The sequence below is a fragment of the Cuculus canorus genome, chromosome 2, assembly GCF_017976375.1.
Source record: "Cuculus canorus isolate bCucCan1 chromosome 2, bCucCan1.pri, whole genome shotgun sequence".
Classification (NCBI taxonomy): Eukaryota; Metazoa; Chordata; class Aves; order Cuculiformes; family Cuculidae; genus Cuculus; species Cuculus canorus.
The window spans coordinates 22,320,576-22,344,551 of record NC_071402.1 but is presented as its reverse complement, the minus strand read 5'-3'; the positions used below and the strand labels follow the sequence as shown (position 1 = coordinate 22,344,551).

General features: G+C 37.9%; 1 protein-coding gene across 1 annotated transcript in view; it reads left to right on the top strand.

Annotated features, from left to right (window-relative positions):
• Positions 1–23,127, top strand: part of FZD6 (frizzled class receptor 6) — a 35,121-nt gene extending 11,994 nt beyond the window's left edge. The window contains exons 2-6 of the mRNA XM_054058561.1: positions 9,014–9,210; positions 13,594–14,611; positions 16,615–16,763; positions 17,939–18,367; positions 18,859–23,127. Of these exons, the coding sequence (XP_053914536.1) occupies positions 9,014–9,210; positions 13,594–14,611; positions 16,615–16,763; positions 17,939–18,367; positions 18,859–19,012 (1,947 nt within the window). The 3' untranslated portion in view covers positions 19,013–23,127. The remainder of the gene's footprint in view (positions 1–9,013; positions 9,211–13,593; positions 14,612–16,614; positions 16,764–17,938; positions 18,368–18,858) is intronic.
• The last annotated feature ends 849 nt before the right edge of the window (positions 23,128–23,976 follow it).

The window sequence follows — 23,976 nt, the reverse complement described above, 5'->3', positions numbered from 1 at the left end:
ATATTTGAGGGCCCACAGTATTCTTTCCTTCAGTTAGCTTCTTTGTCTGTCTTTTATGCTTTGTATAGTATAGATGGAGTTAAAACCATATATAATTGAAAGCTTTGTATGAATAGTTCAATCCTGTAATGCTTGGGAAAACTCTCTCATGTAAATTGCAGAGACAAGTATTTATAATATAGCTTAAGTTGTAATTTAGGTTAGAACCACAAAATGCAGTGAGTTTTGATAGTAAGCTATTTTGGAAACTGTTGGAATACTTGGATTATCTGTTTGTTGCAGGGTAACTTCTTAGTGAGATGCAGTATTCCTGTTTATATTGTTCCTAACAATATATATCGTTCCTTTGTTATAGTTAAGGAATGTAGAGATATATGTATTTTTATTTTGTACTTAAAAAACACTTAAAGAGAAAACATGCAACTGAGTGGTTTTACTATGGAAAGAATTTCCGCAGTTGCTAGTTAATGCAAAATAGTCCAGAGCCCATAGAAATAAAAAGCAGAATAGCCTGTTTTATCTTTCTGTACATGTGCCTGTGTACACTGTCATTGGCAAATTTAATGCCCTGCTCTGGTGATAGAGTGGTTTTGGGTTGGGGGGTGTTGCCTTTTTTTAAAAATAAGTGAGTATCTTACTGCCCTAGTGGCCTCTGAAAACCTTCCCTCATGTGCCTTGTCCTTACCCTGGTTGGATTTCACTTTAGTAGTCCCATCAGCTTTGAACAACTAGTATGAAGGTTCATAACTGAATATGTACTGAAGTATCTTGCATATATAGGTGTAGGGTGAATGATGGTAAAGGGTTTGCAAATACACTCATGATTTGTTGCAAATCCATTGAACTTTTAGATGATGAGTAATTCAGCTCACTGAGCAGTTGCACAGCCTGCCATCTGACCTGATGCCTGGCTAGTTTAGCTTGAGATGGGTGATGAAGGTCTGGCCCCGGGGTCTGAACTGCAGGTTCATCTGAGCGCTGGCTGGCCACTCAAGCCCTGAAACACTGGAGTTTGCAGTGCAGCATTTTTAAGATCAGTGGCCATCTGACTTTGCATTCTAAATTATGATGCTTCAGGCACTTGACCGGTCAGCAGCTCCCATGCCTGTATGGCTGTGGGAGGAGCAGACTGCTGGGAATGGTTTGGTTTATCAACTCTTGCAAGTTAAGCTGTCTCCATGCTTGGTTCAGAGCCCTAAAATAACTTGTTGCCGTTGAAAGTCCAAGTGCATGAATTTCCTTTGCTGTTCAGCTGAAGGACAGAGATGAAAGCTCATATCTTTGCAAACATCTTCCACTGCAGAACAGCATCGTTTGGTCCACTTGCACACGCACACACACGCAGAGCTCCTTGAACTCTAGGTAGTGCTTTATTAGGAAACTTAAACTATTTCTGTTTTTTAAACTGCTGAGGTAACCTGATTTCTAGTCTGACAAAAGATTTCATTCTTATCTCTGTGAATGCTAGACTGATTACATTTAAAAAAAAATTTGATAAGCTTTTAAATTAAGCATGATTGCATTTGCCTTAATTCTATTTTGAAAGCTGTAGAAAGTAATGCTGCTTCGCTTAAAAACAGGTTATTTTAATAAGTCAAATTCATGTGCTTTCGATGTTTTTTGCCTGTCAGATAAGGATGCAATAATTATACATATTAAAATTATATATACGTATCTGTAATATTTTATGAGTGAATTTTAGTCCTGAAAAACTTTGTCATAAAGGAGTTACCCATATAATTTTGACTGAGGTTAAAAAATACAGATTATGACTGATAATCAACTATCGCTGCCAGCAGTAAGTATTAACTGCAGCTTAGTGACATGGAGTATTTGAGTTCCCCTTAAATCAACAGCTAAATAGGTCATACCACCGTTTTTGGTAAGGATGGTTGTCATTGTGCTAATGTTCATAAACTGCAGGGGAGTTTATGTTTTGCAGCTCTGCTGTTTAAGTAGCAACTTTTAGCAGACATATAGCAACCACATGCTGATGCTGGAACTGTCTTAGCCTCCTACAAAGTAGTTTCTACATCCTTGCATACCAGTTTAAAAGTGTCTTTACCTTGCCTTTGATCTACAACCATCAATAGAGCATCCCGTTGGAAGAACCAAGTCTTTTCTCAACATTGCTTTGAACATAATCAAACTTGAAAATTTCATGCTTCATTTAGTTTATTTAGGACATTTATTTATCGTGGCTTAATTAATTGTGCATGAATTAGGAGTCAGAGTTTCTTGGCAGCTGATTCATTGTGTCCATGAGCAAATTACCACCCTTGAGAGCCCTTCTGGGAATTGTATGAAGGCATTAATCTCTCTGGGTATGATGCTAATCTCCTTCATCCAGTTGAGAATAGCTCCATTGAAACAATAGTGTAGGATTAAATCAGCCATGCCATACTTGTTTCACTCTTTTTAATTGAAGTAGATTATCATTATAAAAGTGGCTGAAGATACCATGAACAGTAATTGTTAGTGTAGCTTTGTGAGTATAGAGATTAATTACTGCCTATTCTTTTGGGACCGTTCGTTTACACCATGGTTGACAGTGGCCATGGTTCCTACATATAATATGAAAGCTTGTATGTAATTTTTTTTGTGTTTGGGGTTTGAGGTTGTACTTTAATTCTATAACGGCACTTACTGGGCAGTAGTTGTTTGAGTCAGGTGCTGTAAAATAGTAAACATTTATGAGTCGCTAAGGTGAGGTGTTATTTCCTGTAAAGCAAGTAAATAGTTTTGTGAATAACAGTGTGTATCTTTAATATAGGTAGGACTCTGAGGCACGCAGTGTGGTATGGTTGTAGAAATGGAGATCTAAGTCTGTATTCACTTCCATGATTGAAACACACAGTTGTGTAAGTGACAAGGTTGTAATATTGTTGCTTTAGGTGACAAGATTCGTATCAAATCATGAAAGGGGTACCATTGCTTAAGACTGAGACAACTGATGGCTCTCATTATTTAACTTAGTTAACCTCAGTGTCAACTGAGCTAAGTTGGTAGCCAGACCTTAGTGGTTAGGGAAGTGGGTCGTTAACTGTCTTAAATGAGTGGCTCCAATGGCTGAACAAAGGCTCTGGTCCCCTGAGTATCTCAGCAATCCAAGATATTTCCTGTACATGATAATCAAGGTTTGCCACAGCTGATTGTAACAAAGACCTCAATATTTTGATCCACCATTTTCTAGTGTTTAAATATTTCTGTGACATTAATCAGCATAGTACAGGAGAACACTTTCACTTACTTGTTTTGACATATGTTAGTAGTTATCATACATCCCAACCCTAGGGACATCTGATTGTCTCTGGTAATACTTTTCTCTAGCATAAAGCTGAGATGAGTTGGGACAGAGCATCTGCACTGTGTGTCTGCAACAATGACCTTGTTTCTGTTGTATCTTTTGTTATGTTTGTAGGACCACACCATAACTGGATATCTGAGATAGTTTGGCTTTTTGCCTCTGGATAAAATATAACATAGATGTTCTTTGTAAAGAAGCTAGGATTTACTAAGTAAGATGTCTGTGTTTCGTTCAGTGCAGAGGATATTCCTCTCACTTCCAAGTGATGCTTTGCTGCTTTTGATTTTTTGACCACATTCACAGTCCATAGTGGGTCTGCGTATGCTTCACAGGGTTCAGTTCAGAACATTTTGCACTGGGACGTTTCTATATGGGGCACATGGCCCTCTTGTACTCTGCGATGACAATGCAGTGGAAAGTTTGCATTCAGTTTGCAACAGTTCTTCACCCCTATTGCTTGATGTAGTGCTTCTGTTCTTATAGAATATCATCTTTGGCTTTACAGTTGAGATTAGTTTGTTGGAGGTTTTTTGGTAGCTTTTTATCATGTTCTGGTTTGCCTCGTTTGCTGGGTTTGTTTCCTATTGGCAGTAGGATAATTTATTATTTAAGATTTATATTTGGTTTGTGAGGCTTCATTCTTGGTTTTAAGTGAGTCTGATTATTGCTCATTTTTTAGCACTGCCGTCACCAAATCTACAGATTTTAATTGCTGTTCTTCCTGTGACAGGGCAGTGGCTGCTAATACTTAGCAGTGCCAGGTGCCTTGGTTTCCTGGAAGGGCCTGTTCTGTGTGATTGTGCCACCTGCAGATCCTGAACCTCCTGAAGAGGAGAGGACTATGGTACTAGATTCTGAGTTTAAACTCAGACTTGGATGCTCGAGACATCAGCACGTGTATGTGTGCAGGTTACCCAGCTAACCAGTTTGGTAAAAAATGGTCTGTGATTGGGACACCCAAGGCCCAGAAAACATGGCCTTGAAGCAACTGATTCTTACTGTCAGTGGGCTTGTGATCTTTATGCTTTTTACTTGCATTGCATGTAGCTGGAGGAACAAATACTTTTGGTTTTGCTAAGGTTTTGCTTGTACAGACTGTCAGGAAATGCAGACCTACTATTTTCTATAATGAAACACTTCTAAAGAGCCTAGCTGGAAGCAAAGCCCACGCTTAAAGATAGATAGTTGTTAGCAGAGTTCCAGGCACAATTGGACAGATCTTTTGCTGTTCTCAAATAGTGAAAGTAGGCAGTTTCTAAAAATAAATCTGTATTTTACAAATCCAGTTTGTTTGTGCTTGAGGCAAAGTTTCACGTTTTGTAGAGTTTTTTAGTTAAAGGAACTCTGCCTGTAAAATCTACTGGAGTTTTTTGATGGACTCGGTACAATTGTTGAAAGGGGTGATTCAGCCAGTATGTTGTACTTCAGTTTTCAAGAAGCTTTGCTATAATCATAATCTGTGGTTTTTTAAATAAACTGTTTTGCTAACCCAACAGGGACTTTCTTTTCCAATGCCTGCCTAAAGAGCAAGAAGAAAAGTAGGAATAAACAAATGTTGTGTTGTGTTAGAGAGTATTGTCAGTGGCTGATAGTTTCATCCTATACCAAATAAATGACTAGAGTGGTTCACTCTAGTTACCAATACCTCTGATGCACAACTAATTCGTGACCTAGAAGAGGGGTGAATGGGGTGAATTTCCTGGGGAAAAAAAATCACTTAAAGAGTTGCAGAAAGGTCTTCAAGCAGATAGTAGAATGGTAGGTGAGGTTTAGGGTTAGTAAATACAGAGTAATGAATGGGGGGAAAAATACCCCCTGCTATTCATACAAGTAGGTGAGCACAGCGTTATATGATTTACTGCCACTCAGAAAAGGATCTCTGTCACTGTGGAAATGTGAAGTCAGTGTTCAGATGTAGTCAAGGCAGATAGAAGGCATAGTATATTATGAAAGGAATAGAAATAAAAATTTGAAACATTATTATGCTAATTGTCCTGGTTTTAGCAGGGATATCTTAACGGCTGGTATAGTGCTGTGTTTTGGTTCTAGTATGAGAGGAATGTCAATAAGGCACTGTTTTTAGTTGTTCATAAGTAGTGTTTATACAAAGTCAAGGACTTTTCAGCTTCTCATTCTCTGACAGCTGGGAGGTGCACAAGAAGCTGGGAGGGGACACAGCCAGGACAGCGGACCCAAGCTGGCCCAAGGGAGATTCTATACCTTATAATGTCATGCTCAGCGTATAAACTAGGGAGTTTGCCAAGGGGTGATTGCTGTTTAGGGGGGGCTGGGCATCAGGCATTGAGTGATGAGGATGTATTGTCCACCACTTGTTTTGTATATTTATTTGTATCATTTTGCTGTCCTGTTAAACTGTCATTATCTTAACCATTGAGTTTTAGCAGTTTTTTTGTTTCCCTCCCCATCCCACTGAGGAGGAAAGTGAGTGAGCAGCTGTGTGGTGCTTAGTTTCTGGTGGGGGTTAAACCACGACGCTGATGTATAAATATAATACGTAAATGATAGCAGGATGGCAAAAGGACACAGAAAGTAGAGTAGTCTGTTAACTGTCAAAACAAACTAGGTTACAAACCCAGGAGATACAATAAACAAATAAAGTGCAGTATTTTCTCAGGAGTGCCTGGTTAAATTATACAATATAGCTTACTGCTGTAATATTTTACAAAGGTTATAAGCGTAAATGATTTGGATAAGGGATTAAACGTGTTCTAGGCAGGAAGGAGGTCTCTTGGTGTCTTTTCACAGTGATGGTGGTATAACCTGCAGCTGGTTTTATAAAGCATTGATTGTAGGAAACTGGGAGGGATGTTGGCTTATCTTGTTATATACCTTATTACGCCTTGCTAGCAGCTCTGGTGAGACTGGGGTGGCCAGCTAAAAGCATCCTTGGTCTAACTCAGAAGGTCTGCTTGTGTTTTCAGAACATCAGATTTCCTGGTCTTAACTTGTGCTCATATTTTCCAAGCGTCAAAAGGTATACAATTTTAGCAAGCTGAAAGAAATATTGTGAGAACGGTTACTCTGAGTAGCCAAATTCTTGACTGAGCATAGCTTCCTTCCTGCAGGTTTGCATTTTTGCATTTATCCAGTAAGGTAGTTTTGCATTTAAATGAAATATATTCTTTAAAAAACAGCATTTAGCCAATGACAACATAATATAGTAAAACTAGCAAACATTTATTTTTTCACTTCTCATTCTCAACCTCTGATATACAGTAGTAGTGTGTAGTGATACTTGTGATATTTTGGCCTTTAAGTGTTTTCATATAACAAACTGTTAGAAAGGTAAAGGTTGGGTTTATGTCCTGACTTTCTTCACCAGAGATGGCTTTCTTTATACTCATTTTCTGTAAAAAGGGCCGAGCTTATGATATGTGGTCTTATTAGCTATGTTGGAAAATACTATTTAAAAATTGTTTTGGTAATCAAAATGTCTAGTAAAATACCTCAGTTGATAAAGTTGGTTCCACAGATAGCAATATTATTTTTTTTTAAATTCGTAGTTTCTAGTGACAATATTGCTGTTTGATCTAAGTCTGCAGAAGCTCTTGACTGGCACTGCAGCACTTGCTCTAGAAAATTAAGAGCTTTTTTTATCAGCCAAGATGAACTCTGGATTTCAAAAAGGAAGAATTCATAACAATCAAAATTTCTACAAGGCTTAAATTCAAAAGTAAACTCAGTTTCCATAGGAGTTGTATATGGGTACCCAGGTTATTATATTTATTTTATCCAAAGTGCCAGGAAAAGCAGAGCTAACAAATCAAACATTGTAGTAAGCAAAATATAATTGGAAAGAAAACAAGCATCATAGTTGTGCTAAGGAAATTTTAATTAAAATAGCTTAAAACTATTTTTTTTTGTCTGAGGCCATGTAACATCTAGGAAATAATCCAACTCATGGAACTAGAGCACTTTATACCAGAGCTATGCTTCTCTCCTTGTCATAAAATACTCAAGCCTTGGGTCCCTGTGAAGGCAACACCAAAGCAGACATCCAGAGGGGGAGTCAGACTTCTGTGCGCCTACTGTAATGGCATCTGCAGATGCAGCACACAGCTGGAGAGCTCTGAAAGGCAATGCCAACATCTTTTTGGTTTTTCATTAAGCATTTTTCTGTTATTCTTACTCTGCTTTATCTTCTCCCTTCCTCCAGCCCCCACGCATTCCTGTGTTTATTACAAATGTGCCCTGAGGATTTGTAGGTATTCTGTTTTGAAGATGAAAATTTATTTATCAATGTCTTTCTTTTTAAACTGCATGCTCACTAGTAAGATTTGCTCTTGGGGTATAAGTCTGTGTATATTTGGGATATATAAAAGGTGACAAAAGAATACTATTCTGGGCTCAGAAGTTAATTCTCTCTGTACCAGTCTTTGGTGGAATATTCGAGATACATAGCTGTTAATGACAAAGAATTAAATAAAATCCTTGGTAAACAAAAATCTTACAAAAAATTGTTTTCTTCAAAAATTTTTTGCAGTGTCCCTATTTATCAGCACATTTCAAAGTGTGTTAACTACTTTTTCAGCTTTCCTGATGCATGAATTTGACTGTTTACGTGTAATACAGAGATTTATTTTTTTTTCCCTTGGATACAAGAAGCGTTTTATCAAAAAGCCTGCATAAAAAGGCTGATGTGATCCTGTACATTGATTTCACCTCAGCCATGGGTTGGTTTCCTCTGCCTCAGATGGGTGTTTAAATTAGCCTGGTTTACTCTGCTGAGCTGGATCAAGAATGTGTACCCAGCATGGCAGACAGGACAGTTAAAGCAGCATGGAACAGAACCCTCCGAAGTAAGGAGCGTGCCTGGCATTGCTGTTAGTGTGTCATCGCTTGCTTCCATCAATTAGCCACCCTTAAAATGATGCAGCAGTTGCAAAAATGAGTGACAACTTCTGGTTTGTCTGAAGTTTGCACACACTGTAATATTTCAGCTAAACTAATTTTCCCTAATACTAACGTTGATAAAATGCAGAGAAGGAGGACTGTTTGTGGTTTTTTTTCCTTAAAAGCCTTTCTGACTGTAAATAATGAATTCAATAAATTATGGGGAAAGAGGGTTGCATTCAATTTCATTATATGAATTCTCTAGTAAGAAGAGGCAGCAGTTATTCACTGTCTGGTGCTCAGTAATACAGGTGAAGAAATTCTCAATCATGATGAGATTTTGAAATGCAGTGTTTAAAAAATGAGGAATAATGATATTTGGATCTCATTAATCAAAGGAACTCAAAGCTCTTTAGCATGAGAGATGAGTGCAACACGCCACAGGACTGGAAATATAATTTAACAGGAATGACAGGGACAGACCACCAGTAAAAAAATCTCAGAGCACTTATTTAGAAGCTGCTTGGCGAATGTAGGAGCATAACGTTTTACTGTACTTTTTAACAATCTTGGGCTTTTATAATACCCTTCAGATTTCTAATATTGTCAAACAGGACAAATCAGGTTGGCCAAGATCCTGGGGCAGGGGCTGGGCTAGAACTGCTGATGGAGCTTCTATCACTGCTCGGGCCACCGGGTTTTGCTCTTTCACAACTGCTGAACAAACACCATTTTCTAGTATCTTTTCAAATCTACAGGGGAACAAATGTGAACCGTAGTGATGACAGTTAGTTTTGATACCTGGAAATATCATCTTAAGATTACTAACAAAAGCCTTTTTCTTTCCCCTAGCCTTTTCTTACGCTTATGAATCTTCACTGTTCACCAGACATCCACACATTCCTTTGCAAAGCCTTTGTCCCTGCCTGCCTGGAGCAAGTTCATGTGATTCATCCTTGTCGAAGCGTCTGTGAGAAAGTCTATTCTGACTGTAAGCAGCTGATGGACACTTTTGGAATCGCATGGCCCGAAGAGCTGGAATGTACCAGGTGGGGTGTGTTTCATGTTGACAGGTGATGAGAGTTGGTATTTTCGTAATTTACTTTGCCTTGGATTTTCAACTCAGTCTAAGTGTTAAATGTCACCTTGCTGTAGCTTCTTCATCACTGGTGACCCTGCAGTACTTACGCACGGGACTCTGCATTGATCATCTTCATTTCCTGCTTGTGACTTTTTTTGCAAGAAAGTTCTGCAACAATTCTTTTCAATATTCAGATCCCTGCACAAAGAAACTTTTTACTATAAGTTTCTTAAAGTTTCAAATAATAAATAATAAATGGATTTTGCTTTGGTTTCTGATCTCTAAACTAGGGATGATCATGTTTACTTCATGATCGTTTTATAAATAATTGCTCATAAAATAATGATGCCCCTCTATTCATAGAATGACTAGGTTGGAAAAGACCACTAGGATCATCGAGTCGAACCATTCCTATCAACCACTAAACCATGTCCCTGAGCACCTCATCTACCCATCTTTTAAATACCTTCAGGGATGGTGACTCAACGATCTCCCTGGGCAGCCTGTTCCAGTGCCCAGTGACCTTTCTTGAAAAATTTTTTTCTGATGTCCAGCCTGAACCTCCCCTGGCAGAGCTTGAGGCCATTCTTCCTTGTCCTGTCCCCTGTCACTTGGGAGAAGAGGCCAGCACTCTCCTCTCTATGACCTTTCAGGTAGTTGTGGAGAGTAATAAGGTCTCCCCTTAGTCTCCTCTTCTCAAGGCTAAACAACTCCAGTTCCCTCCACCACTCCTCATATGACTTGTTGTCCAGCCCCTTCACCAGCTTCGTTGCTCTTCTCTGGACACGCCCCAGAGCCTCAATATCCTTCTCGGAGGGAGGGGCGCAGAACTGAACACAGTATTCAAGGTGCAGTCTCACCAGTGCCAAGTACAGGGGCAGAATAATCTCCCTGAACCTGCTGGTCACACCGTTTCTCATACAAGCCAAGATGCCATTGGCCTTCTTGGCCACCTGGGCACACTGCTGGCTCATGTTCAGGTAGCTGTCACCCAACACCCCCAGGTCCCTCTCCTCTAGGCAGCTTTCTAGCCACTCTCCCCGTAGTCTGTAGCACCGCATATGGTTGTTGTGCCCCAAGTGCAGGACCCGGCATTTGGCCTTGTTAAACCTCATGCCATTGGTCTCAGCCCAGCAGTCCAGCCTGTTCAGATCCCTTTGAAGAGCCTCCTTACCCTCCAGCAGATCGACACTTCCACCCAGCTTAGTGTCATCTGCAAACTTACTTAGAGTGCATTTGATCCCCTCATCCAGGTCATTGGATGGACCCAGTACAGAGCCCTGGGGGACACCACTTGTGACCGGCCTCCAGCTGGAGTTGACTCCATTTACTACCACTCTTTGGGCCCAGCCGTCCAACCATTTTTCCACCCAGGAGAGCGTGCGCCTGTCCAGGCCAGAGGCAGACAGTTTCCTAAGCATAATGCTATGAGAAACTGTGTCAAAGGCTTTTCTGAATTCCAAGAAGGCTACATCCACAGCCTTTCCCCCATCCAGTAGTTGAGTCACTTTGTCGTAGGAGGCGATCGGGTTAGCTTGGCAGGACCTGCCTTTCATGAACCTGTGTTGACTGGGACTGATCACACGGTTCTCTTGCATGTGCTTCGTGATAGCACTCAAGATCACCTGTGCCCTGACTTTCCCCAGCACTGAGGTCAGACTGACAGGCCTGTAGTTTCCTGGGTCCTCCCCCTGACCCTTCTTGAAGATGGATATAACATCAGCCAGCCTCCAGTCCAGTGGAACTTCCCCAGTCAGCCAGGGCTGCTGGAAAATGGTGGAAAGGGGTTTGGCAAGCACATCCACTAGCTCCTTTAATACTCTTGGGTGGATCCCAACTGGCCCCATAGAATTGTGGGTGTCTAATTGGCCAAGCAAGTCTCTAACCACTTCCTCTTGGATCACGGGGGCTTCGTTCTGCTCCTCTGTCTCCTGGGTATGTACACACAGGGAACAACTTTCCTTACTATTAAAGACTGAGGCAAAGGCAATAAGTACCTCAGCCTTGTCCTCATCCTTTGTCACAGTTGTTCCCTTTGCATCTAATAAAGACTGAATATTCTCCCTGGTCTTCCTTTTACTATTCCTCTCTTGTGAGACCTCATCTGGAGTATTGTGTCCAGTTCTGGAATCCTCAACATAAGAAGGATATGGAGCTGTTAGAGTGGCTCCGGAGGAGGGCTACAAAGATGATCAGAGGGCTGGAGCACCTCCCGTACGAGGACAGGCTGAGAGAGTTGAACTTGTTCAGCCTGGAGAAGAGAAGGCTTTGAGGAGATTTTATAGCAACCTTCCAGTACCAAAAGGGGGAGTACAAGAAAGGTGGGGAGGGACTGTTTTTAAAGACTTGTAGTGATAGGACTAGGGACAATGAGTATAAACTGGAGAGGGGCAGATTTAGACTAGATATCTTACTCCTAACTGCTTAAATGTCTTGGATTGCTTTTTCTTTACTGCCTGCCAAAGTCTTTTTTTAAAAAAAATTTCACCTTTTCTCAAAGATGTTCACGTGTCTGTTCCAGAGAGAAGACAGTTAATGCTGCATTTGTGGGGAGGATAAGTCTATAACCACTGAAAGAACTGCAATATAATCTTGAGATTCTGACCTTCAGCTGCAGATACTTGTAAATTATTATGGCCAGATGGGGGTGGGTTTTAGCACACGTCAGGGCAAGAAATATGAGAAAGGAGCAGAAGGTGGAAATTCAATTAATTTTTTTAACCCCCATGCACTTGCTTCTCTGTGATAGGGCTGAGAGAGAGCTGAGACAGTAGTCCCATGCCATGATCTGTGGTAGAAATCTGTATTGAGGTGACTGTGACAGATGGCATTGATGCCATTTCCCTTAGTTCTGCAGAAAAAGTGAAGTTATAGGATTTTAAAACAAGAAGGATTGATAGTGCCACTCAGTGCAGCAGATGTCTTCAGTAATTGTTTTGAAAAATTAGGAAAATTACAAATGAATCCGGTTATTCAATATGTCTTTCAAATGAAATTTTAAATCAAATTACATTTTCGCAGGAATTGCTGCAGCTTTAAATCATTCTATTACTGCTAGCATTTACTGAAAATGAACCTGCTCTGTTCGTATGTGGAATGACGTGTCCCCAGTAACCGATACAGAGAAGTCCATGTAATGCAGGATATGCTTACAACAGCAGAGATCCTGCTGCTGGAGCCCACAGAGGAGGAGCTGGCGCAAGGATGGGCAGTAACCGGGGTCCTGAGATTCACACTCTATATTCTTACAGGCATACTTAATGCCTGTTAAGACATGGATGAATAAAGTTCCCACTTTTCCCATGCATACTGGTCCAGTCCATGGTTAATGAAAGAATCTGCTGTGCAGTCTGCTTTCTTAACAATTATTCTAGATTAATTTGGACAGCATGATAATGCAGAGAAAGAGAGGACTAAAGGTTTTTTTTTAGCTCCAGCTGAGCTTGCAAACTGACTTGGAGAGACTTACGATAACATTGAACAAAGAATATTTTGAGGTAGCAGAACCATACTTTAGAAGCTGGAATGCAACACTTGTTCTTTTAAAATATATGCTTAAACTTGGAATGCATATAAATGTAAATCCAGTTTTGAGTAAATGCTTACCTGTTTGAGTTACATAATATAGTTTGGAGGTATGTCTAACACTGCCAATACTATGTTAACAATATAAAAAGATCACATATTGTGTCGAATCAAACCCTTGAACGATTGTCTTGAGCAATTTTTAAATAAACATTATCGAGCTAGGGAAAAATTTGCTAAAATACTGATCATTTTTTACAATGCTTATATTTGTTGCTTTTGTCTTTTTCAGTCAAGTAGTTTTAATGTTGACAATGAAATATTACTGTAACACAAACATTTAAAATAATGATTGTATACTAGTCATCAGTTAATTCTAGATGCCATCGGTTTTCTTTCTCTATTTCTTGGTTGCAGCTTGACTTTTGACAAGATTATTTGCTCTCTCCAGCAGTCTGTTGTTATCCAGATTTAGAAAAAACAACTGTAAATGCTTCTGTGTAGATGTGTAAAAGTTTAGTAGAATTTAAGACTTTAAAAGAATAAGTGCACTTTAGTGTTTCATAAGCAAAACCAAAAAATAACAGGTAGGGAAGAACAGTTAAATGGTGTGTTTGAATAGACTTCTAAACTGAAAATATTTGAAGTCTCTTTTATAAAATGCTGCTTGAGGGTTTGTTTTTTTTTCACATAATTGACATTTTGCATTATCTATAAAATCTAACAGTGCTTGGATTCAGATTTTTTTTTTCTTATTTCTAAGAAGTAATTACAGTTGAGAATGAGTGTTACTAAGGTATTTCCTCTTCTGTTTATATTTATGTAGACTGGTCAATTGTGATGAGTCTGTTCCTGACGCAGCTGCTGTAACCACTAACATACATGGAACTCAGAAGACCCCAGGCCAGGCCCGAAGAGATTATGGATTCTGGTGTCCACGGCACCTACACACTACCAATGGACAAGGCTACAAGTTTCTAGGAATTGACCAGTGTGCACCCCCATGTCCCAATATGTACTTCAAAAATTATGAATTGGACGTTGCAAAAAGCTTCATTGGAATAGTTTCAATCTTTTGTCTTTGTGCTACACTTTTCACATTCTTGACTTTTTTGATTGATGTTAAAAGGTTTAGGTACCCAGAGAGGCCGATTATATATTACTCCGTCTGTTACAGCATAGTCTCTCTAATGTACTTTATTGGATTTTTACTTGGGAACAGAACTGCTTGTAACGAGGCGGATGATAAGTTAGAAATTGGTGAAACAGTTGTTCTTGGCTCGCAGAACAAAGCCTGTACTTTCCTCTTCATGGTTTTGTATTTTTTCACTATGGCAGGAACTATATGGTGGGTGATTCTTACAATCACTTGGTTTCTTGCAGCAGGAAGAAAATGGAGCTGTGAAGCTATTGCACAAAAGGCCATGTGGTTCCATGCGGTTGCGTGGGGAATACCTGGCTTTCTAACCATTATGCTCCTTGCAATGAACAAAGTTGAAGGGGACAATATCAGCGGGGTTTGTTTTGTAGGTCTCTACGATGTGGATGCCTCTCTGTACTTTGTGCTTTTGCCGTTGTGCCTTTGTGTGTTTTTTGGCCTCTCTCTTCTTTTAGCTGGTATTATTTCTTTAAATCATGTGCGGCAAGTCATACAACACGATGGCAGAAACCAGGAGAAGCTAAAGAAATTTATGATCCGAATTGGAGTTTTCAGTGGTTTATATTTGGTGCCACTTGTAGCACTTCTTGGATGTTATGTCTATGAACTGGTGAACCGGAAAATCTGGGAAACGACTTGGGTATTTGACCACTGTGACCAGTACCATATTCCTTGTCCTTATCAGGCAAGTAGCAGTCTTCTTTATAAACAATACTGGAAAGTTAATCAGCAAAAAACCTTTACACATCACCGTATCTGCTGTGCTGTTAGTAAATTATTTTCATATTAAGTAATTATTTCAAGACCATGCAGTGATTTGTTACTTTTTAAGTCAATGTCAGTGGTACCATACTTTTGCTTAGAAATTTTTCATTAATCAAATTAGTGGTACTCAGCAATTAGATTCTAACTCACAAGTCTAAATCTTTATGATATTTGATCTTAGTGTTACAGATTATGTTGGGGGGAGGATTGTTTTTCACAGTATCTATTCCTAAAAGTAGTTCTCAGTATTTTTGTACCTAGCTCACTTATCAAAGTACTGAAGGTGACTTTGCATCAATTTCAGTTGAAGCTGAAATAATGATTCTTGAAAATTGAATCTAAATTTGCTTTAAAATGTTGCTTATACACATAGATTTAAAAACAGATTTGTTTTTATTCTTCAAAGTTTGGAACTATAAAACACTTGAAATAACAAAACAAAGTTCCAGTATGTTTTTCCCATGATAGCTGTCATTTGCAGGCTCTTTTTCAGTAATGTGAAGAAATCTTTAAAAAACCAAACTAACAAATGAAAAAAAACCCAACCCAACAGCAGTTTGAATTGCAGAGCTGTTCATGTTTAACATTTGAGTCTTGAAAAAACAACTTCTTTGGAAAGGCTTTTAAAATAAATCTGCCCCTGTTCAGTACTCTCTATGGACTAAATCTTTTGTAAGTACATAAAACTCCCTGCAATTGTAAGTAATTTTGTGGTTTGTTTTTTTTCCATTTAAGAACAAATACAAAAGAAGACACTATCCCTAAGAGAAATGCAAGTGTCTTGTGTCATCTTTCATTGCTTTGCACTTACTATCTATGTGTTTACTGCAATAAACTAGTATTTAAAGGAGGAATATAAACACAGGTGTTCTGGAATTATAAGACTCGATCCCTCTACATTCGTAAACATCCTCTATATCCCCTGTATTCGAGATAGTATAAGCTGAGACTAACACAGCTCACAGACTTGTTGGTTATTTTTGATATCAGCCTAAATGGTCCGAAATGTACAAGGTTCAAAATAAGACTTTTGTGCTTTTTTAAAAAAACCAAACTTGTTTTGTGGTGCTTATATATAACAGATTGGTGTAAGTAAGGCAGAAGGAGCATGTATTCCCAGCCTTTCATTAACCTATTGGAAAGAGTAAATAGCAACAGGGAATGTTACACAAAGACATACTTAACAGGATCTGTCCCTATAACAAACAGCATATGCTAGCTATGGAGTAGCTTAAAGTGGTGTGCTCAGTCTTGGCTCACCTGAGCTAGCTTGTAAACTTTTTATTTCATTGGCCAGATCAGAACCAAATAAAAACAAACTTCAGTTTAAGTAGCTAATGGTGCCTGGCTAAGAAAAATAGAGACTTTCATAGATGGTACTGGCAGATAAGCCAGGTAACGTAAATTAAATTTACAGCATGGGAGCAGAAGATAAAAATCTCTTGGTGAGTTAAATGTCTTTGCTCCTACAATCCAGTTCTGCAAATGGGAGGATTAATTTTGCAATAAACAGAAAACTACTATGTAGTTCCCTACGGCTCCTTGAAGATGCTGTCTAATCTGATTAACTCGAAACTCATCCACTTATTATTTCTTTTAAGTTGAAGGGATAAATCTCAAACATACAAACGATCTATGAAGAACATGGTTTCTAATACTCTTACCCACCAAATTATCTTTCCTTTCAGTTTAAAAGAAAAATATTTCCTTGTGACTAATCTCCTCTGTGTATTCAGCTGTAGACATTAACCAGGTCTGACTTGACTGTACTTGTCTAACATTTGTCCACAGTACAAGCCTCAGCAAAGAACAACAGCCATAAGGAAAAGGTCTCTCTTTTACATAATTTGTTTTCTGTGTTTAAAAAATAATTCAACAAATACATTGTCTTCTTTGCATTTATTAAACTTTTTTATCTTCTAGGCAAAGGCACTAGCAAGACCAGAAATATTTTTGTTTCTGATGAAATATTTGCTGACATTAATTGTTGGCATATCTCCAGTCTTCTGGGTGGGAAGTAAAAAGACCTGTTCTGAATGGGCCAATTTCTTCAACAGAAACCGCAAAAGAGAGTGAGAACAATTTTTTATTCCTATTATTTAAAGTATCTACTTTAAAATAAGTTGGATTTCAGACGTTTCTTAAATATTGCTCAAGTAGTCAAAATGTTGTCCTTAGACCCTTAGTGTTTTGGTCTAAATGCCACATATGGGCATCAGCAAAATTCCACTGGAGTCTGTGGAAGTTTTATGTATGCAATGACTTTCTAACAACATTCTCAGAAGACAAAAAAATATCTTTCTCTGCTGCTTTGTTCAGTTCATAAAGCAGAAGACTTACTGTTGTGTTTAGCATTGGCTGATATATCTGTGGTTTCCAGTTGAATGAGAGAAGATCATTTCAGCCATCCACTTAGATCCTTTCACGCGTTCCGAATACTTCATTTGGCAGACTACTTAGCTGTTTACTGTCATGCAATAATAACATTCTCTGCTTTTCTCCTCTGACGGGCTTGTCTTATTTTAAAATTAATTTTCACTGAACCCCCTGTAGTATCACTTTTATTGTATTAATATACTGTTCCTTATTCTTTTTCCAAAAGAGAGTGATTCAATTTAATTATAGTAAATTTATGGCTCTGGATTTAAAGAGATCTTAAATATCATCTCTGTTTCTTGTAGTTGTGATTTTATTCCATTCCTTTTTATTCTTTGATTATTTTGTTCTAGATTATATGTGTTACTCATAAATTTTACCTTATTTTTAGATCTTTTTATTTCACTGAATTTCCCAAAGCAGCAGCCTTTAAGCTCCTTTAATTTTACATCTACATTCCTTGATGGTGAGCTTATAGCGTCCTTTCCCTCTCCCCTCTTTTTCCATTTCCCGTATATTTTTTCTTGTGTTTCAGATGTTAACTGCTTTAATTTGGTAATACAGCTGCTTATGAGTTAATAGTGCTTTCCTGTCTTAGATAATTAATCTACTGAAGTCGTTGGACCAACTTGCAGAAGTAAGAAATGTAGAAATCTGCTTTATTTAATTGTTCCATAGACATAATTACTTTGGAGCCATTATGATCAGACATTTTTCCTCCTCTTTCCACATTTGTTTTCCTTGTGTTCATTAACATCCAGCTCAGATTGCATCATTGGTTGCTGTTTTTTCAGTTTTGCATATGAAGCTATATTACAATACATCTAAGGTTGCCCTCTTCATTCAGTTAAATGCTTGTGTTTTCTTTCAGTCCAATCAGTGAGAGTCGAAGAGTGCTGCAAGAATCATGCGAATTTTTCTTGAGGCACAATTCCAAAGTTAAACATAAAAAGAAGCACTACAAATCGACTTCACACAAATTGAAAGTCATTTCCAAGTCAATGGGGACAAGTACAGGTGGTACAACAAACCATGGAACTTCTGCAGTAGCAATCACTAACCATGATTACTTAAGCCAAGAAACTGTTGCAGAAATTAAAACCTCTCCAGAGACATCTGAGAAAGAGACAGAGGCAGAAAGAACATCAGCCCAAAGAGTTGAGGAAGGTGAAAACAGTGGAGATCAAATGTTATCTAGTTCTAAACTGACAGTGGACCAGGTGGAAAGAAGAAACAAAGCAGATAGCACATGTGATATGAGTAGCTTGGCTGAGAGTATGAAGAGAGTAGGTGAAGGAAGGTAAGGTTCCTTATCTCAGTCTTTTGCATGTTATGTGTATTACCATTGGTTTTGTAAATTTTCTGTTTCTTCTTTGTGAAGAATCAGTAAACTCTGAATGTGCAGTTAACCCTCAGTAACTGTCAGGAATACTGTAATTCTTAGAAACTGTTTCATATCTTGTATCTTTAGCATACAGGGCATTTTATATTTTTGTGGGGTTCTTTTTTTCTTTAGCGTAGAGTGCTTCGCTCATAGGATGTTCGTGTGTTGTTGAACAGTGACCCTCAAGAAATCTGTGGTTGCAGTGCAATCATTTCGAGAGGTGACAAATCTGGAAAAGAAGAATGTTTACCTTAAGCTTGGAAAACTATACAGAACTGTATTGAATTCTCTTGGAAAGAATACAGCTTAAGATATATTACAATTTTGTTGCTAAAAATGTATTTTTTATGGTGCAATGCACTGTGCTTAAAATTGACTCACTGGGTTTTATTTTTTATTACTTGCAGAATAACTCCTAAAAATGATTTTATGGAATCTCCATTGCAAAGCAGCTGTTCCCAAATACCTAATGTCTCACAGTCAGCTTCCATATCACTACTTGTCTACTCAGCTTCAGGCACCAGAAGAGAATTAGATTCAGGAAACAGTTCAAACCCTTAAAACACTGGCATTTTATATGAATGTTTTCAATGTATAAAACTGATAAAAATTCTGTGTTACACTGGAAATAGCTGATATTCTGTGCCTTATTAAAAAACATGCCTATTTTGGTTTGCACTTAAAAAATGTAAATTTTGTTATGGGGACATCTAGCAATAATGTACTATATTTATTCATGTCCAGGAATAATGGAAATTGAAATTCTGTAGGACATGGCTGGAATGGCTAGGAGTAATTTAAGAAAGAGATGAGAGAAACAAATATTATTGCCAGCTGTCAAGAGACTAATTCTGGATGGAAATGGTATGCTGTGTTCTATAAAGAATACTTTGTAATGAACAGCATTAAAATAAGGCTTATAAAGCACTGTTACTTTTCAAAGCATAAAAGTTACATCTGCGTCTTTGATATTTTTCAAAACTTGTTACACTCTTTTTCTTTGTTTTTTTTTTTTTTGTGTGTGTCTTAAACAGCAGTGTCACTTAAAGGATACACAACTTTATAAATATTCTCTAAGTTATGCATCATGACCTATCAATTATAGCACTGGTTTATGGTAGTTTGTACACTGAATAGGAAAGGGAAACTGGAATTCAGGATTTATTTTGTACATAAATGAATTTTGTAAATAACTGTGTAAGGTCTCAATATTTAGAACTACTGTTTTGTATGTATTGTACAAACTTGGTAAAGTTAACATGCTTCCATTAGGTGCTCCTAAAGGCAACGGTCCTGTGGTGATTGGACAATGTTATTTAGTTCTGAGTAAAGCAGATTGTACCTTTATGTTTAACATGCACCATACACTGTGCATTTAGGGCAAGACTGGTTAGACATCTGTGCATCCTGTTACAAGGTTAATGCCTTAGATGCAGCGCTGCTTCAGAACAATACTTCTTGGAGCCCCTGCTGGTGTGGCGTTCCAGTGCATCATGCCAAAGAAGAAAACACTTGAGATCCCTAGTGGTATCAGGGACAGAATCTGAAGTATGCACTTTGGGATTTTTTTTTTTACTGAGCTGCAGTGAAAGTGTGTGTTTCACATTATTTCTATGCAAGTAACTTAATTTTTTTTTTTTAATTCTGCAGAGAAATATCTATAGAAAATAAACTGCTGAGGTATTAATATACAGGCTTGTTTAATGATATATTTACTTAAAAGAAGACCTTAATACTTTTTTACAAAGCTTGATTTTCTATATGCTAAAGCAATATGTTTTCTTTAAATCAAAAAGGCCTTAATGCATGTAGCCTTTCTTATGATAGGGTAGTTCTCAAGAGCACTTACTACTGATGTGGATGAGAATTTCATCGTTTCACTCGTAAGAAATCCTCGTTCCAGTGAAGTCAGTGTCATTTATTAATTGAGGTAATCTGGAGCCAGGGATATGCTGTTTTGTAAACCTAAATGTCAATGCATTTTGTAAGACTGTCCAGCATCTTGCATTTGATTACTAGTAAGAATATTTTTCACTATTTTGATACTATTCAGAGAAATTACTGTTTTGTGATTGGGCAGAGTTCATGGTGGAGCTTTGAACAGTCAAGCGAAATTGCATGGTACAAAGGTCATATAAATGCTGGATCAGCAGGAGCTACAGTTCTGGTAAACCAGCGTTATTTGGTGCCTGTTGTTCTATGTATCATGCATTAAAAATGGAATGTAAATTCTTTATATTATGACAATGGTGTTTTAGCATTTGTAATTTATTGTCTTACGCAGGACATGCTATTTCTTTTATAATTTCCCCATTTAAAATATACAGACTTCTTGCTGCTGGGAAGGACAGTGAGAAAGATCTGAAAAATCTCCTGCAAAAATTAACTAAGTGCCCTTCATTGTTGTCATGTTTGTAAATGGGTAACCTGATACACATTTTCTGTAGTTTTATTATTATTACTGTCTCTGTTAGTAATAAAATACACTATTGTATAGTAGGAGATTCGGAGTTGATGTTTCTTATTAACTAGATGTAGCATGTTTGTTGCTGTAGTAATATAATATTTTTGCAGCTAAGCCACTGTAATATACTTTTCTTAGAGCTGTTTGAGGTAATAAGTACTGCAGTGACTTTATCTGTCCCGTGTGAGAAACAGACAGAACAATGCTGGGAATTGTTCACATGAACACAGAGAGCTATGAAAGTGAGAAACCAAACTGGTTCTTTCATCCTAACACTTAGAGCATTCTTTCTTTCATGACCTCTAGTTAAAAGACCTCCTTTCGATTACATAGAATATTTCCACACTATGCTCTTGCTCAACTTTCTTAAAATACTGATACACATTTTTAATTTATTTAATATTATTCTCATTTTAGGTAGTTCGATAGAAGTCATGCTTTTTGTGCTAATTTTGAAGTTAAATCAGTACCATGGGCTTAAAAATAGATACATTTCCAAAGGACTGTGAAATACTAACTAAGCGGTAATCATAACATTAATTGGAAGTGAAATGCATCAGTGGTAGAATGAGACTGTAGCACTTGTGTGTTCCAGTGCTGCTGTACCAGAAATAACCTACAGACTATGAATTCCCAAAGTGACCTTTACAGCTAAAGGGATCATGCTCTCTGGATGCTTTAACCCTGAAATGCCCAAGCAGTAACTGGGAAGTTAAATGGCTATTTGAATGCCCTCAAAAAGGATGAGAGGAAAGAAACTGGAAGAAGAGAGGTGCAGAGATGAGTGAGAGTATGGAAGACAGCCTTACAGAGATGGGCTATAAAGAACAGAATAAACAGTTTCTTTAACAAAAGGTGTTTGGGTTATCTGCTTTTGTCTGTTACCTGACCAAAGTTAAACCTGAAAATAGACAATTTGTATTAAAAGGCCTTTCTCAAACTATAAGAATAACTACTTCTCCATCACCTCAAGTCATTTAATCGAGACTGGCTGTCTTCTGAAAGATGCACTGTGAATTCAACAATTTCAAAGACTGATACAGCCATTTTAGTTTTGGTTTCTGCCTTTTTTTGCAGAAAGCTAAAATAAAGGATGCCAGATGTTCTTTTGCTTCTCTGTTTATTAATGGATCTCTCCCACAAATCACTTTAAGTTTTTCTAATCTTTCAAAGGAGAAGATGAATTTAACCTACTAAATCATATCTGATTTGTGATGTAATCAGCACCTGAGATTACCACTACAGTAGTTTTATGGTGCATTTTATGTATACTCTATTTTACTGTCCAATAAAGCTGTGCAATGTATTTGGAAAAAATAGTCCAAGCTTGCAAAGCTAACCTGGGATATGGAAAATACAGGGTTTTATTTCTATGTGTAACATTTGAAGGGTGTTATTAGCAGATAGTAAGAAAAATATCTGCAGTATTTAAAATGTCTTTAAATCTTTTTGCTTTATTAAACTTTTTTAAAAAAGACAAGAAGATGGAGTACTAACAAGCTGAAGCATCATACTTTTTTCTTTGTCAGTTTGATTGAGCTACAGACAGATGTAGGTCCTTTACAGGATGCCGAATATACTTGGTTTAAAGAGGTCAAATCTAGCTGAGTTTCAGAAGCAAAAAAAGAAAAAAAAATATGAAAAGTTAAAGTTAATAAAAATAAGTTTAATCTTCTACAAAGTGCTGAGAAATGCAGTAGCTGAATAGGAGGAGGAATCATGTTTCCCTTTGAAGTCTGACCACCCAGTCTCAATGTGGAATTTCAGATCACTGCATATCAAATGGAAAATGCTACATCCCTCTCTCAACACTGGCCGCTTGTTGAATCAGTCTTTGAAGGCATCTAGCTGCTCTCTGGCTGCCTTCACCGGTAAAGATCTCTGCCAGTATTAACCGCTGGTATTCGCAGCAATTTAGATGGCTGGCACCAAAGGTATTTTAGAGTCTCATGAGAATAAATGTTATTTCCTCTGCATTACCTTTTTTTGCACTTATTCTTTCAATCTTATTTTTGTCCCTTATCATACTTGCCTACTTTTTTTAATAGAATAGAGTTTAACTGTAATTAAAGAAGTTGGGCAACCTCTACCATGCTTTTGTGAGCTCTCTGCTTAGTATCTCTAGAAGCGAGCTCAGTGTATATTCCTGATGTACACCTCTGAAGACTGCTTCTGTGTATTACCTGGATTTTACTTTGTGTTAAAAAGCATTTGAGATGCAATTTATAATTAAAAGATTAAAAACATGCCAGGACATTTCCACCTGAGCTCTTCGTGAAAACTTATTCCCTGTATTTCAAGGTTGTTCATCAACACTACATCTAAAATAAAAGTTTTCTTTATTTGAGGTCTTACTAGTTAATGACAAACATGAGATATCTTTTAAGCCTGCCTTCATTAAATGGCTCACTACTGCTTTCTCAGCACAAACAGGAGCTGGAGAGAAGAATAGTCTCTGCAAGAAGAGCTGTGTGAAAGCAAGAAGGTTTAGTGGGAGTGCTAAATGGGCACTCAGTATTAGGTGTAGGTGAACTGGAGGATCACAAGTCTTCAGCCTAGAGGGCATACTCTCGTATATGGCAGTATAGTCCTGAGAGAACATCAGGTGTTTTAAGTGGAGAGGAATACACTGATATTTTAGGGCTCACTCTAGACCTGCGATTTGAAGAGAAATGGCAAGAAGAAATTCCATTAAGTAGGTTTGTAAGTTACAGAGGTGGTGGTGGGATCATTAGACACAGCCACCAAAGGGATCTGAATAGGAAGAAGTATGTTCTGTGTTCGTTGTTGTCACAACCCACCCTGAATAGGCCAGGGGTCACCAGGGTAGGACCCTGGGTCTCCCCGTAAAATATATAGGCTCAGTATACATTGGGCTATATGAAGGCAAAATGATGCCAAAACAATTGGTTCAAAAGGATTTTATTTGTACAGGCATTCTTAGGGATAAGATTGGCATTGGCTTGTTAAATCTTTGTTAAGGGAAAAGAAAGAGGGAAAGGGAGGAAGGGGAGACAGATAGCAAATAGCCTCTCTTCCAGAGTATTATTTATAGTTTTTT